This window comes from Cheilinus undulatus, linkage group 17 (assembly GCF_018320785.1).
Source record: "Cheilinus undulatus linkage group 17, ASM1832078v1, whole genome shotgun sequence".
NCBI lineage: Eukaryota > Metazoa > Chordata > Actinopteri > Labriformes > Labridae > Cheilinus > Cheilinus undulatus.
Genome location: NC_054881.1, coordinates 19,843,361 through 19,859,106, shown reverse-complemented (window position 1 = coordinate 19,859,106; position 15,746 = coordinate 19,843,361). Strand labels below are relative to the sequence as shown.

At 38.9% G+C, this 15,746-nt stretch overlaps 1 protein-coding gene across 1 annotated transcript in view; it reads right to left on the bottom strand.

Annotated features, from left to right (window-relative positions):
• man1b1a (mannosidase, alpha, class 1B, member 1a) overlaps window positions 1-15,746 on the bottom strand; it is a 35,293-nt gene that overhangs the window by 12,668 nt on the left and 6,879 nt on the right. Inside the window, exons 3-13 of the mRNA XM_041810426.1 lie at window positions 12,874-12,982; window positions 10,133-10,362; window positions 9,428-9,570; window positions 9,093-9,211; window positions 8,487-8,678; window positions 6,236-6,384; window positions 5,824-6,012; window positions 4,852-5,042; window positions 2,381-2,501; window positions 1,830-2,024; window positions 594-725 (exon numbers count right to left, since the gene is read on the bottom strand). Of these exons, the coding sequence (XP_041666360.1) occupies window positions 594-725; window positions 1,830-2,024; window positions 2,381-2,501; window positions 4,852-5,042; window positions 5,824-6,012; window positions 6,236-6,384; window positions 8,487-8,678; window positions 9,093-9,211; window positions 9,428-9,570; window positions 10,133-10,362; window positions 12,874-12,982 (1,770 nt within the window). The remainder of the gene's footprint in view (window positions 1-593; window positions 726-1,829; window positions 2,025-2,380; window positions 2,502-4,851; window positions 5,043-5,823; window positions 6,013-6,235; window positions 6,385-8,486; window positions 8,679-9,092; window positions 9,212-9,427; window positions 9,571-10,132; window positions 10,363-12,873; window positions 12,983-15,746) is intronic.

The following is a 15,746-nucleotide window of genomic DNA, read 5'->3' as shown; positions in this document are numbered from 1 at the left end:
CTGCTGTGTTAAGAGAAAGAGCTGATTGGCTGTGGGAGCTGGGAGGTGATAACTGGAATCAGCTGGCAGTTTGCTGATCATGGCTGGGCGTATGACTACCATGTCCAACATGAATTAACGCTGACCTTCATTATGGTGAGCAACCTACATGATGTAACCTTTAATAATAGTGTCAAAAAGGTTAAATGTTATAACCTATTTTAGGGTTTTGAAAAACACGGAATCTTTCCCCAACCAGGACTGGGCTCACATATATTTTTCTTATTTAAACACAACTATTTGCAAGATGTGCATAGCTGAGATTATACATGCTTTGGTGGTTATGGATAGTTAATAACTGTACGTAGACAAAAGTGTTTTTAAATGACCATACATCCTCCAAGATTAGCCTACAACTTTGATTGCATAATATTTGTAGTTTTTTGTTACTGACCTTATGTAATGTTATTTTTTATGTCTATAATAATAAATAACAGTACCATGATAAAACTCAAGAGCAAGACCAGAGAATAGAATCCATGTTAAGTGAGTTGTTTTCTCACTATGTCAACGGTATCTTTAACTCCAGCTATTCTGTGCATAGCTTTTCATACCTTGGTGTACTTATTGAAGCTCTGCAGTATGTCCCAGCCCCACTCTCTGTACTTGGTGTCTTTAGTGAATCTGTACATGTAGAACAGGCTCTCCACCGTCTCTGGTCTCAGCAGGTTGTGTCTGTCTGCAGGCTGGAAGAAAAATCAAAATCTGTCAATAAATATTAATATGATAAGAAGACTTTGTTCTTTCAGCCAGAATCAGTTTCAATGAGATAAAACTTTCCAGGGCATGTAATCAAGGAAATATTATTAATACATGATTCCAAAGATAAGATAAATGTCAAAAGAGGGCAGACACAGACTTTAAAAATCTGACTGTGAGTAACAGACAGTGGCATTTTTTCACTGAACTTCAAGGGGAAGTTAACAAACAGCTGAGAATATTAGTGAGGTCAGATATTTAAGTTGCTCAACCCCCCCCTCCCCTAAACTTTCACTTACTTTTGTATTCTTCAGAAGTCTTTTGTTTTACCTTGCTGTTGGTTAAGGAGTATCTGTTACTTACTGATACTGACAGTACATTAATCAGAGTGCTGAAAACCAAACATCCAAGGATCTACATCCATCAAACAAACAAACGTCTCCAGCCGAGGTTATTTCATTTTGAACTGCTGGAGAAATAATAAATGAGTACGGCCTTTTTAATCTGACATTCATTTCTTTAGCTTTAAGTCCCAGAATTAGAATGAGCTCCTGAAATGTTTGAAGTTTCTCTGTCTAGTATTGGGGTTAATGGAGGTAGGATTTCAGATGGGTATAGAGATATTGGATCTTTTAAAGAACCCAGAGCGGTTAATTTAAAATAAAATAAGCGCCGAGGAGGGTTAGAAAGGTTATGCTCTCAAGTCCCATGACAAATTTAGACTTGCTGATTAAAATTTCATTCAGATGGCTCTCTCAGGAGGCGGATAGACACTCTAAAGTCCTTTAGCTTATATCATATTTGAGTTTGCATAAATACATGACAATCTGAGTGACACATTTCAATTCAGACAGGGATTTGAATTAAAGGATATGTTTTCACTTGTTAGTTTATATCTCAACACTTAACTTGTTCTGAGGGAAGTTGCCTAATTCCCTTACATTTTGAAAAAAATCTCACTCAACTTATTTAACTGATACATGAAAGATGCATTTAAAATCCTTACTATGCATCCTATCATGGACACAGCCAGAGATAAAACTAGGCATCAAAAGGACACCAGATTTTATGCTATATATTGAGATTCTCACCTTAACAATAACATCACGTCCATCACTGGGCTGCAAGCTGAAGTGTACGATCTCTGGGCTGAGTCCGGTCTCCATCTGTTTGTACATCTGATGACACGTCTCCATCAGCTGCACGGCCAGATCCATGTGGTCCCCTGGGAGGCCATTATGAGCCCCAAGTGCCAGGGTTCCTGGCAGGAAGCACACCAAGTGGTCCTGTTGTGGACAAAAAAGGGAGATATGATCAAGAAGGACGACCCTGGAGGCTGATGAGAGATAATGATAAGAGCTGGAATCGACTGGGCTGGCTGATAGACTGAAAATAAGCTTGTACAGGGACTGATTCAACAAAAGCACAAAGGCTTATTGATCTAACAAGGCGGTCATTGTCTGTGGCTGTGACTTCATTGAGTTTTTTCAGTTTCTGAAATATCCTCTAACAGTAAGGGCTCTTATGCTGTGAGTGGCACTTTAAAAACGTAGGCCACAAATACAAGCTTTATATAATCCATGTATAATATGAGCCACAAACTGTGGATTTTTCAGCATGAACTTTGGTCGAGCATATCTACCATCTTTGCGTTGAAGCGATTGTGGCTCAACTCTCCCACAAATGTCAGTCTGTTTGGACCCGTCTGTCTCACAAGGTGTTTCTTTACTCCTTCTACAGCTTGAAGGTAGTCCTCCAACAGGCTGTCAAAACAGAAACAGAAATGTGGCAGCTATGAGAATTAATTGCTATAATATCAAATATATCAACCAGTCTGTTTTGACTTTGTCAAGGGTTTCATAATATAACACAAGCCAGGCGAAGATGCATGAAACAGTTTGCATGAAATGCTAAAAAGAGGTGTGCAGGAACTTCCGCTTTTTCCATTTTCTGTCTGGAAAAATTCTTAATTTCTTTGAAACATTAACAGAATTGCAACAAAAATAACATTATTTCAGCTGCAGCTAATGCATATATACAAAACTTCTCAGAATATCTTTAACTTTAAAGGGAAAATATAATGAATAAAAAAACACTTGCAGTAATTTTCCAAATATATTTGGGTATTTTCAGTATCAAACAACCCACATAATGTGAAATGAGCCAATCCTGTCCTTTCTTTTTGGACCATCTATGCTTTCCTAGTGGCATTACAATGAGAGTCATTAAAATAATACCCACCCCCTGACCTCAGATCTCCAACCAAGTCTGATCGGAACTTTAGCGACTGTCCATCATTTTTCATGTCAAAGCCAGTAGAGCTCAGCATAGAAGCTGCTATTTTGTTGGCTGTAAACACCATAATGCATTCTTTTATTGCTCTTCAAGCCTCATCGACGAAATCAGCCTGTTCACACTGATTCCTGTAGTATCCTGATCTTGCAAGCCATGCAGCTCAAGTCAGTGCAGCGTTTTTCCTGTGATGCACCCATTCTTTGCATAGATGGGTGAAGGACAAGGAAAGAGGGAAATGACAAGGTATCAGGAGTGTTTGACAGGATTATTTTCTTGATTTTCTTTCCCTTTACATACTCACCACCGAGCTTGTTTAACAGAGACAGCTGTGCATAAATGATATCCATGTCCGTGTATGAAATGTTGTAGTCTGACTTGTCAACGTGGAGGCAAAACTATTTGTCTATCAAAGGCTTGTCAATACAAAGCACAAAACTTCTGTTGGTCCACATTTAAAATCAAAGCACTTAAATGTCGAACAGTTCACAAGGGGAGCCTGAAAATCACAGGGCAGAGAATTACATTTGTAACAGATAAAGAGTGGAGAGTGAGAGTCTGGTACTTGCATAGTGTTAGGACACAGTGTCAGAGGAAGAGTAGTCACTGGACCTTGTTTTTAGCAGAAACATCTCATCAATATTTGGGAAAACTTTTCTGTGTCAGCCAAACATTTTACACCTAACTACTTCATTGTCCTGGAGCAGCACAGTGCAGGATTGGCAACTAAACTCCAAAACACAGGTCTGTATCAACTGTCAGTGGCAAATCAGCTTACAAGGGAAATGTTAGTGCTTTAAAATACCAGTATGCTTTGTGGCTGTAGGATGCCAAGTACAAGCCAACAACTGTACTGATGCCTGGATACAAACTTACTCAGATCAGCAGCATTAGCTTTAAATCTGCATTCCAGGTCACAGCTGTGTTGTTTCATTCACACTGGACTGCTGTTTTGCCTTTAGCAGCCCTCTTTCTTCGAGGTGCATGCTGGTGAGATACTCTGGAAGCTTGCAGCTGTACTCTTATCAGCAAAACCCATGGAAAAGAGGTGCTAGGTGAGAAGGAGCTCATTTACATTTAAGGCCACACTCACACCATGCCTACTGTGCTAAAGCATGCTTGTCCCGACTCCCCAGCCTCCTGCTGGCCTGAGCTCCCACTGCGTCAAGCTCAGCTGGGCCTGAGCACTGACATGATACAGAGTGGGCACAATGAGAAATACACAGACAACATGACAGTAACTCTACTCACTATGTGGCCTATTTCTAGTCGTAATGTTCTGATACAGCACTCTAACACTCCAACACTGTTTAAAAAGACTGACGAGAGAAACACTTTCGCTAATTCATGCCTGGACTGTGCACTTGTGTCCATGCAAGAGCAATCATACTGCGCCAAATCCCACCTCTTTCAGCTGTGCAAGGGCGAAGGAAGTGTACCACGCCTGAGTTGTCATGGAGCACTTACTCCAGTCAAAATAAACGGGACTCAGGTGTGCTTAAGCATGGTACAGTGAGACATGTATCATAACTGATTGTTTTGAGAAAGACTGTTTAGAGCTGGTTTACACAAGGTCAAAAACCTCCACTGGTGCTTGATGCATATTTAGTATGATGAAAGACTGATGACTTTGTTCAAAGGTAAATAAAAGATAAAATATTTTGTCTTTAAACATTACCAAGAAGTTTCTCCATCAGTCGTTTTCAATCAATCTAAGGTGACTGATACAGTTTAAGTTCTTTGGTTGCATTGTTCCACCTTTAATCCTGTGTTTTCTCTAATAATCACTGAACAAACGTAGAAAATTAAAGTTATAATTACTCGTCTTCCGTCTTGCCTCCCTGGATCCACTGTTTGAGCAGGTATTCATAGTAGCTGTCTGCCCGGGCACCTAGAGTGAATACTCCTTTGTGGGTGAATTGGCCGCTGTTGGTGTTGATGAACATGGGCACCAGGCCATCGTGTTTGCCTGGAAGCTTGTGGACCAGCTTCATCACCTCATTTGCAACATCCTGGAAAGATTTAAAAAAAGAAACACCATAGATTCCATCCAGCTGAGTTACTGAACCAAAATGTATGAAAAATACAGATTTAAATGATTTATCGTCAGAAAATTAGAAGTAATTTCACACAGTGATGGAATTTGGCTCATAGAAAGCTAAGTCTGCCAGGCTCAGGCTATGATGGAAATTTGTCAAGGTTATGTCAGACTGGGATGAAAATCATTAGGCGAAAGCAAGCTTTGCTTTATGAAACTTCACTCTTATATTGACAATTTGAAGAATTTAAAGGCTTGTGTGAGATTTTAAAAATCTGACTTACACATTTCATCTTAAATCACTTAATAGTTTATACAAAGGTTTTTAGGTCAGAAGAACATGTGTAGGCCTATTTTCTTTTTAACAATGAAACAATTAAACTGATGTTGATTTTTGCTAGCACCACTTCATGCTTGTATTTATGTGGGTTTTGGTGGGTAGCTCAGGTTTTCTTGAATATAAGTAGGGGAGGCTCCATAACAGCATCCATGATTATGTCTCTCCAGTAAATCCACCATTCAAGTGCAATATCTTACGTTAAAAATTACTCTTCTTCTGTAATCTAGCATTTTCTTTGCAGCTTTGTTCTTCCTATATTGTCCTGCAGCTTACCAGACCAAATATCAAGTAAAGCATTTGAAAAGGTTTGTGATGTTATTAGAGCATCTTGTTAGGCGACAGGTATAGGTGACTCTGTGGGAAACACTGCACTCATACCAGAAAAACTCAAAAGATTTCCAACCCTAATCCTGACCTGGTACTGCGGGTCCTGGGTGATGCGGCTGAGCTCTCTGAATTCAAGCTGAATGCTTGTGACCTCGGCCAGCGTGCTGTCTGACGTCCATCGAGGGGGGTGAGCTGTTCCCTTCCCAATGTTGACGTCTGAGAAAGGGATCTTTGAGGGAGTTTTGAAGGCAGGCATCAACCTTGACCCTAGATCTTTCTTTAAGTAGAGAGGACAAGGCAAAATAACTTTTTCTTACTTGTTATATCAACTTCAATGGAATTCTTTGAAAAAAAATTTTAGATTTTGATTAACCTCATCAATTCTAGAGCCTGGTTTAAGATTTAATGATGTGGGCTGAATTCTCATTTCTAATATCTGATTTCATGAAAAGCAGAACAGACTGTTCTAAAAATAATGCCCAGCGTCATCTCTGACTCACAGCTTTTTCAAAGAAGAGTTGGTCTCCTGTTAGATGGTAGGCACTCAGCAGACCCCCAAGGACACGAATTGTTGTCTCAAAAAGATTCACATCCACATTTTTGTTGAAGTTGAGATCATTCTCCACCCAGTTTCTTGCTTCTGCAAACTCTGATGATGAGAGTGGGGGGGGTGGGGGGGTGGGGGGTGGGGTAACGGAAAGACGTCACAACCCACGACAATCATTTTAGGTGAAGATCTGAAAAGGTTTTGATGTGACTTATGCCTCAACTGTGGTCTGTGTTAAATTCTGCAATAGATGATACTTGACTAGTTAAGGGTTTGTGGATATTAGAAGATATATGACCGAATACAGAAAGCAGTATGAAAATTGATACAGGTATTGTATTTTTGTGACTTTTTCCTTGGCCTGTTTCACAGTGTATTTCTACAATAGTGAAGTAAAGCTCCTCTGTCATTAAGCCTTGAATCATTCCTATTGATTCTTAAACAGTGAAAAATGGTTCTCCTGTAAATGCATTACAGTGTTATGGAAGCACAAGAGAGCTTGGCAAAGTGAGAAAAATCACATCGCTTCTCTTTGGTCTTGCCCTCAGGATTTGAACATTTAACCCAACAAATTTTAATTTATGATTATTTTATGATGGTCTTCTTTAAAGTGATTTTAATATCACTTTTAATAGTACTTTATCATGTCATTATTTTTTCATGTTGGAGCTTCTACTCTGCAAAGCACTCTGGTCAACCTTAGTTACTCTAAAGTGCTATATAAATAAAGTTGCACTCACAGTCAGACATGCATACATAAGGAGTGCTGCACTCCCCTATTGGCTCCTCCAATCCTGTTCTCACCTCTGTAACTCCTCTGTTACTACCTCCAAAGTCAGCACAAAGAAGGAAACAGTATTGTTAATACCGTGATTTCAAATGATCAGTAATCGAGGCAAAAAGTGTAGTTTTATAGTGGAGCAAAGTGAAGGGCAGCGGGAACTTCAGTTTCCATCAATCCTTGCATACCCATCATCCTTTGCGCTCCACTTGCTTGCTTGATCTAACAGCACAAAAAATGGTGCGTGCTTCGAGTGGCAAGGGAGATCCGAGTGACAACATTTTTAAGATTGTGGAGGCTCCAGCGACTTTTAATTTTGAAGTGTGAAAGCATTTTGGTTCCCAGTGTTAAGACAGGGGAAAAGGTGAAAGACAAACAAAAACAATATACAAACACTGCCACACTGCAGTGACACACCTGATGGAAGTGTCATAAGGAGCCACTTGGCAAATCATCGCCCTGAAAAGATTAACAAAGATACGATAAGTGGAATCTGACCAGGCCAAAAGGTTTAAGGTTTACAATCCCACCACCCCACAACAGCGTGAGGGCTCAGCAGATCACAAGGTTTTTCAATGAATATATCTCCAAAGACCTACAGCTATTTTCATTGGTGGACAACGAAGGTTTTAGAGGGTTAGTAAACAAGCTGTAGCTGAAAAATAAGTATATATTTTTAAGCCTAAAGCACACCTACAGCACCTTCTTGCAAATATCTTAATATTCAAAGTTCAAATGTTGTTTTCCAAGTCTTCCTTTTTTTGTTTTGTTTTTTTTGATACCACAATAAAGACCATACCATGGACTTGTTACTGATTGTATGCAACTTCCAAAGATAGTGTGTTTTGGTTTAATTTGATACCAGATTGCTGATGTCCTTTGAGCTTTTGCCCCCCCTTGCAAATGCTGATGTCTGTCTTCGAATCAGTAATCTGAATATATAGCTTTATGTCACAGAAGCTATGAGATTAAGTAGCAGTCAGCTAAAATGTTTCTGATTCCCTGGTTTTGAAAAAATACAGAACCTGTTCTTTATGTACCTGGGTTTTGATCTTCATCCCTACCTGTCACGCTAAAATGCACTGTAAATTATCATACTTTTTGGGTATCAATATGAAAGTCACAAGGCATAAAGATGACGGATCTTTCTAATGGTGCTGTTGCAGAAATACACTGTGAAAACACCTGTTGTCCCCACTTTACACTGCTGACAATCATTTGCTATGCTAGTGGTCACAAAGTACCTTGAGTTAGGCGTTTTATATTGCCCACTTCTTTCTAACCATCCATTGAGCCAAACATGTCTTCTTAAACTTTGATTCTTAAGTCCACTGAGACCAAGTGCAAATTCATAAAATACACATGCATTAGTACATACAAGAACCAGACATCTTATCTGTAAAGAATTTGTGACGTGCAGTACCTTCTTTAAGGCCCAAAATCCACATGGTATCCAAGGAGTCAATGAGGGTCAAACCCAGGCCAAACCACTCCCCAAAAGACTTAGAGATGGGCTTTAGCTCATCGTGACCCCAGGCACAGCTCTTATAGCCTTTCCATGCATGTCTGAAAGCATCACGTACTGCCTCCAGTCGGTCCACAGATCCAGTTGAAACTACAAACAAAGGAATGAATCAGACATAAAAATGTGATCTTAAAAGCAGGACGTCGCTTGTAATCCTATTGTCTCAGCAGAGGGATATTCTGTCATAAGCAACCTTGAGAGTAAAGTGTTACCCTGCATTATTTTTTTGAAGAATGAAAAAGGCTTTAATGAACATGTAAGGGCAGACCTGGTTAACATTAAGTTACAGAATTTGTTTGGGAACAAAAGTTTCTAGAATGTCAGAAACAAAAGGAGAAATATTTTGCTTGTTCTGGGCATCTTTTCTGCATGCTGTATGTGATTATGATTTGCAAAAACAAATAACATTACATGTAAGTCATAGCTACAGACGTTCCAACTGAGTTTCATGCTCACTCTCTTTATAAAGCTGTCTTTATTCAACATCTGAGTTCAGTTTTTTACCTTCAACAGGGACGGAGTCAGCAGGGTTCACTGGGGCCGGGAAAGCTGCTGCTTCTTTCTCATTGGCCGAGGGCGGAGGCTCTGTGGCTTGGTCGGCTTCAATCATCGCTCCTCTCCAGCTGCATGACAGAAACAAAAACCTGTCTTAAGCCTGAATTATTTATTGTATCTTCTTTAATACTGCAAAAAACACCACAGGGCCTGGGTGCAGACGAAAAACTTTTGATTGCGATCTTCATAGGAATATCACACTGATATTTCACAAATGTTCCTCTGCAGTTAAAAAACAGTAAAGTCTTTTAAAGGGTTAAAATAAAAAGCGACAAACAAGTTACCTGACGATAGTCTTTTCTTTCTCCTCCTCCTCTCCCTCATCTTGAGCCACCTCTTGCTCTTTCTTTTCTCCTCCGGCGGTGTCTGACATATTACCGTCTTTCTGCAGGCCTGGTGGTCCTCTCTTGTTTGGGAATGGCTTTTTCTGTGAAATAGAAGCAGCTAGAGTTAGAAATATGACGGAAAATTTCAGCACCTTAAGGGACAGACTAATACTGATGCTGATGGAGGTCATACAGAGCAGTCATATTTAAAGCGACTTCCACCTTCACATTACTAAGAACCTGTGGCACTGCATAGGAGGAAGCTGTAATCACCAAGTTTAAAAAAAAGGACTTGACATACAGTGCATTCAGAAAGTATTCAGACCTCCTTCACCTTTTTTGTTTTTTCATTATGTTGCAGCCTGATACTGCAGTAGAAAAAAAAATCATTTTTATTCTCATTAATCTACGCTCAATATCCCATCATGACAAAGTGAAAACAGAATTTTTAGAAAATTTTCGCAGATTTATTAATAATAAAACAACTTAAATAAGTATTTGGATCCTTTGAGAAAAACTTTAACTGTCTGTGATCTAAGCTTGATTTAAAGTGATGGATGTTTTCAGTTATTTAATCAATTTTTAAATCAATATAAAATGTTTTCCCATGATGCTTCATGATTATTGATGTTTAAATCAATTAAAAAAAGAAGACAAACTAACCTTAATGGGAGGCTTAGGTAGTATGGGCACATTTGGTCCTCTGGGCTCCACTACAGCTTCTGGACCAACAACAGGACCTGCATCTGGCTCTACAGCTGGCCCCACATGTGGCCCAGCCACAGGAGCCGGAGCTCTACCTGCATGTTGACCCAAAACAGGCTTCACACCTGGAAGAGCAGCCTTCAGTTCATTGTCATTCAGCTCCAGCCAGTCGTCCCTGTCAGAAAACCCTGAAGACACACAAACAAGATTCCCACAGAATGAACAAGACAACAAGCAGACAGAGTAAATCCACCAGTCAGCTTTAAATCGGTTTTAATTTGAAGTTTTCTGACAAAATTCTTTAAATTATTTGATTGTTAATTTGATTTATGAGTTTAAATTAAAAAAATAAGATAGTCAAGATTGAATGATTAATCTGCCACATAAATACTGCAAAGAGGAATGCCCAGAAAACATCACATCAGCTTCATGCTGAGGTGGAAAACAAACATTACCCTCAATGCCAAAGAGCTACTGTGTGGCCTTCTGCTCCAAAAATCTACTTTCTAATCAAAATCTTCAGCCAGTTAGGAGAAAACTGTGGCTGAATGCCATCTGGTGGAAATAAGAGTTTGTCTGACCATGGGATCTAAAATCCAAGTGCAAATCTCTGTTGTCATCATATCATTCACATCTCATCTGTTATGTTCTCCTTATCTAAACGTTGTTAGATTGATTCAAAGGAACTATAAATGTTAGATTATTCATTGTATCAACAGCAAATCTGATATCATCTCTTAATGAGTTATTTAACCATAAGTAGTAAAAGATATCTTAGAGTAACCTGTTAGGCCAGGTTTGTTCAAACTATGGCTTGGGGGCCAACTGTGGTCAGTGGTTCATTCTGAATGGCCTACAGCAAAATCTAAAACTAAAATCAGATACGCCCTTCATTAGAACATGACGCTGTGCTTAACTGTACCATAATTCTGAATTTAGACACAAGGTAGTGCTGCTGTGTTAACTCTGTAGACAAACATTTTGACCAAAGATCAAAACACAAAATTAAGCGGATTAATCCTTTACAGTGGCTGTTCTCAAGTTATGAAACTTATCTTTTTATGATGGTCTTCAACTCTAAATAACCCCACCCCCTCCTGTCACCACCACTGTTTGATATTTCATATCAACCAGAGTCTTTTTACCATTATATTTCATGGGGTTATCCTTGCTCTTTCTTGACCTTAAATTGTCTTATTCTTATTTTAAAAAACTGTCTATTTTATTGTTAATGTGCATGCATTTTGATCGACATTTATAGCCTCTTGCTTTTGCAGTGCGTTGGTAAATGAATGCTGTTTTTAAATGTGTTTTAGAAATAATCTTAACTTGACCTGACAAGAAGAATTTACTGAAGTACTTTTTTACATGAATAAACTAAGAGGCAAATGTAAATGGAAAACATACTGGCAGCCAAAATAGCTATGATATCTTAATTCATAACACCCAGTGTATAAAGACAAAAGGATTACAGCAGCAAATATCAGCCTGAATCTTGCTCATATGGCCACTTTCTGGTCTGTCTTCAGGTCTTATTTTACAAAGCATATTGCGTTAATCATATACGAGCACCAACACGCCTATTAAGTTTAAGCAACATGTTCTTGTTTCGTGCCTGAATGTGGAGTTAGCTCTAAGTGTCTCTCTCTTAACTACATGGAGCATCGTTCTCATCCTGACCAGGGTGGATCAGAGGTACCCCAAACTCCATTAAAATGACTGTCTATTTAAATTGTCAGTCGGTAATTGGAAACTGTGATGTAGGGTATTCAAGCGTATTCAATCATGGAGCATATCTTAATCTCGCCTACCTGAGCTGACTCACTTTAATACACTAAAGGTGAGGTATATCAATGAGGCTTAGTCACCCTTACATTTTTAGGGTATGTTGCCCCTGCATTGGGCCATTGAGAGGGATCATTTGTCCTGCATTTTATAGCTTATTGACAACTACTACAACCTTAATCTGTTAAGTTCTTCACTTTTCCCCTGTATGGATGCCCTGCCCTCAAAACTCTGATGCAATGTGGACTGTTCCAGTTCAGCACATGTGTGCTTTACATATTGCAAAATTGGTGAGTAATAATTGTCATCTTAATAACAATGAATATAATTTTGATCATGCTTTTGTCATAGTCAAGCAGCCCTACTTTAAAAAGTACTCTTCATTGTGATAACCCCAGAAAGCTGTCCTCACAAAGCCTCTGACTGAGTCATATTAGACATACAGGAAATTTGCTGTTTCAAAGATTTTATAGCACTTGAAAACATGTTTTTGATTTATGTACTCAGAGATTGATTTTCAGAGATCTTAGACTTTTGTTGCCAAAGAAATGTCATTATATTGTGGATAAAAATCCCCATCAGTGAGAAAGATGGATGCATTTTGAGATTTAGCCATCTCACTCTGGATGCAGTCTGAATATTGAATGCTTTTCAAACAGGATGATAAAACTTTTAAAGCGAGCAGGTGTAAATAAACAAAATGAGACCAAAATAAACCCAAAGAAGAAAAAACTATCACAGCATCTTCTGCAGAATTAAAGTAATTTACTGCAATTTATTCTTATTGCCAAACACATCACTAAGGCAATCCAACTCATCAGATTCTCGTCATGCAGCAGTACCATTAAATAAATAGCAAGCTGCGCCTCTGCTAGTATATGTGTGAGTATAGAGTTTATGAAGGCATTGTTTACCTCTCCACTGCTCGCTGAGGCTAGGAAAGGAGAGCAGTCCAAAGATGAGCAGCAGGGCCAGCAGGAACAGGATGAGGCTTCGCTGGAGCCGAGACAGCTGCTTCCATTTCTGTAGGCAGACAAACAAAACAAAGAGCTAACTATGCAGAAACATGACTAACAGCTCTGTATTTGAATCACAGACATCTGACAGCTAATATCCTTCACTTTCTTTACACGTCTTAAAAATCTCTTCATGCCTTCTCTTAAAACAGCTAAGTAAAATGAAAAGTCTGATATTCTTGCTTGTTAGGCTTACCCTGAATAAACTCAACATCTTGTCCCACCTGATCGCTCACAAATAAACAGTCTTCCTGACTCTAGCGGCTGTGCAGAGGGAGGGACAGAGCCGAGGTCTCTCAGGGGAAAACGCTAACAGGCAGAGTGGTACCTGCTCTAATTAACACCCGTGCAACACTGAGGAACTATTGAGCCATTGTCTGCGAGCTGCGACGAAGCCCACAGCAGGCTTTGTCTCAAGAGACTTTTTCATTTCACTTTGCTATACTTCATTCAGCAGAACAACACCAGACTGGGCATCATGTCAAGTTGTTTTCAAAAACCTACTTATTTTTGAATGAGATATAGGTTGAGGTGATGTCAATTTAATGAGGATTCAGATCAGAAAAAAACTGCAGGACTTTAAAGACTGTTTACATTAAGACACATTGACAGTCATATGCCAATTAACCACAAGCTAATTTATCTGAAATGTTCAGTTTAAATGGAGAATCATCATTTCTGTATCTTTTTAAATTTAATTTAGCATTTGTATTACAAGTTAAAACAAAATGAAACTCCTAACTTTCTGATACCACAGCAACAAAAATAAGAGTCCTAAACACCCAGTATTGGGGAATGTACTGTTTTCTTATTATTGATAATTGCAGGCAAACTCTTGCACACTGTTTAAATTATGTTCAACATGAGTGAAAAACATGGACAATTAAGTTTAGGCTTTTTAAAATATGCCTCTTTGTCATCTTACTTGAACAATGCATTAAAAAAAAAACTAGAGAAGTTGTTACCAGAATGTAGAGAAAACTCATCATTGCTTTGATGCTACCTAAAAAAAAGACCAATATCTTGCTTGTTTTCTCCCTTTCTATGTCTCCCTCTTTTCTATTTCGGCATCTCTCTCTTCTCCCTCTTCCTCCATCTCCCTCATCACCTTCTCTGCATCACCCTCTTTCTTCATTTCCCTTTCTGTATCTTCCTCTTCTCTTTTTCTGCACCCCCCTTTCCCTTCTCTGAATCACCCTCTTCTCTCCTTTTTGCATTATGCTCTCATTCTGCATCTCCCTCCTTTCTCATTCAACATGTCCCTCTTCTCTTTCTTTCTACATCTCCGTCTTCCTCAGCTCTCTCTTCTCCCTCTTTCTGCATCTCCCTCTTCTCTCCCTTCCTGAATCTCCCTCTTCTCTCCCTTCCTGCATCTCCCTTTTCTCTCCCCTTCTACATCTCTCTTCTCTCCATTCCTGCATCTCCCTCTTTTCTCCCTTTCTACCTCTCCCTTCTCTCCCTTTCTGTATCTCCCTTTTCTCTCCCTTCCTGCATCACCCTCCCCTTCTGCATCTTACTCTTTTATTTTGCTTCTCCCTCTTTTTCCCTTTCTGCACCATCCTCGTCTCTCTCTTTCACAGCATCTCCCTCTTCCCTCTTTTTCTTCAATTTCAATTCAGAAATTCATAATACAAAAAAAAAAAAGAAAAAGAAACAAATATCTATTTTTGCTTTTTTTCTATCCCTCTACAACGCAAAAGTACCAGTCTGGTACAGGATGAGCTTTATGCCTGTTAAAGGAAGTTTTGGATTAATGTTGGGTCTTTATAAATAATTCAGCAGGGTATGGTCCAGACCTGTCCCCTTTTCCAAGTTTCTTGGAATAATAGTTATAAAAATGCACTATACAGATAATGACTAATTGATTGATGTCAAAAGAAAAGCTGTTACAATAGCTACTTTTTGTTATTTTTCATTACAAAAAAATGGAGAGTAACATTGCTTTTTACTAATTCAAACTAAGTTTTGTAAAATTCAATTACTTTAAAAAAATTATCTTATTCTTTTGAAAACAGATCACATATCTTGGACTTGCAGGTGTAATTCAATACTATCAACATTGTAGGTCACAGCCTTGTTTAGGTAATGTAAAGTGCACATGTCTCATGACCCACGTATGCTTAGCTACATTTAGGTGACGACAGGTGTCATGTCGTATCAAGTGTCCCATGATGACAACAAAGCAGAGCACATTCACTAAACAGGCCTGTGAGATAAGGTGAACTTTCAGGGTGGAGATCGAGCAGACATTGATATATTTCCTCTCTGTGCTCTGAGCTTTAAGAGGGAAAAACTCACTCTGCAGGTTTGAGGTGAAAACACTCACAAACACAGAAAGAAAGATCTGGAGCTTCACCTGTTTGGAAATGCTGAACAGAACTCTGTTTCAATCATGTAAAGAAGCTTTTGATTAGTCTTTATATCTAAAAGAGGTTTTAATCTGAGTGTGATTTTCCAGTTACATAAAGGTTCCACTTTAAATGGATGAATTTGTATTTCTGCTGTGTAAGGAGAAAACCCTGAGCCAAGAAGCCAATCTAAGGAACATGATTTGCAGAGACCAGTTTTCTCAGGAACCATAAAGCGTCATCAAATTTGACGACCCACGTGTGGAGGAGGGGGCTCTGAGCCAGATTAAGGTCTCTACTATAAAGCTGGCCTTGTAGAAGAAATGTCTGTTGATATACGGCAGGAATAAAAAGTTACAGATCGGTCGATAAGAGTGCTGCTATGCCTTTTCAATTGAGTGAAACCAATGAATTACATTTATG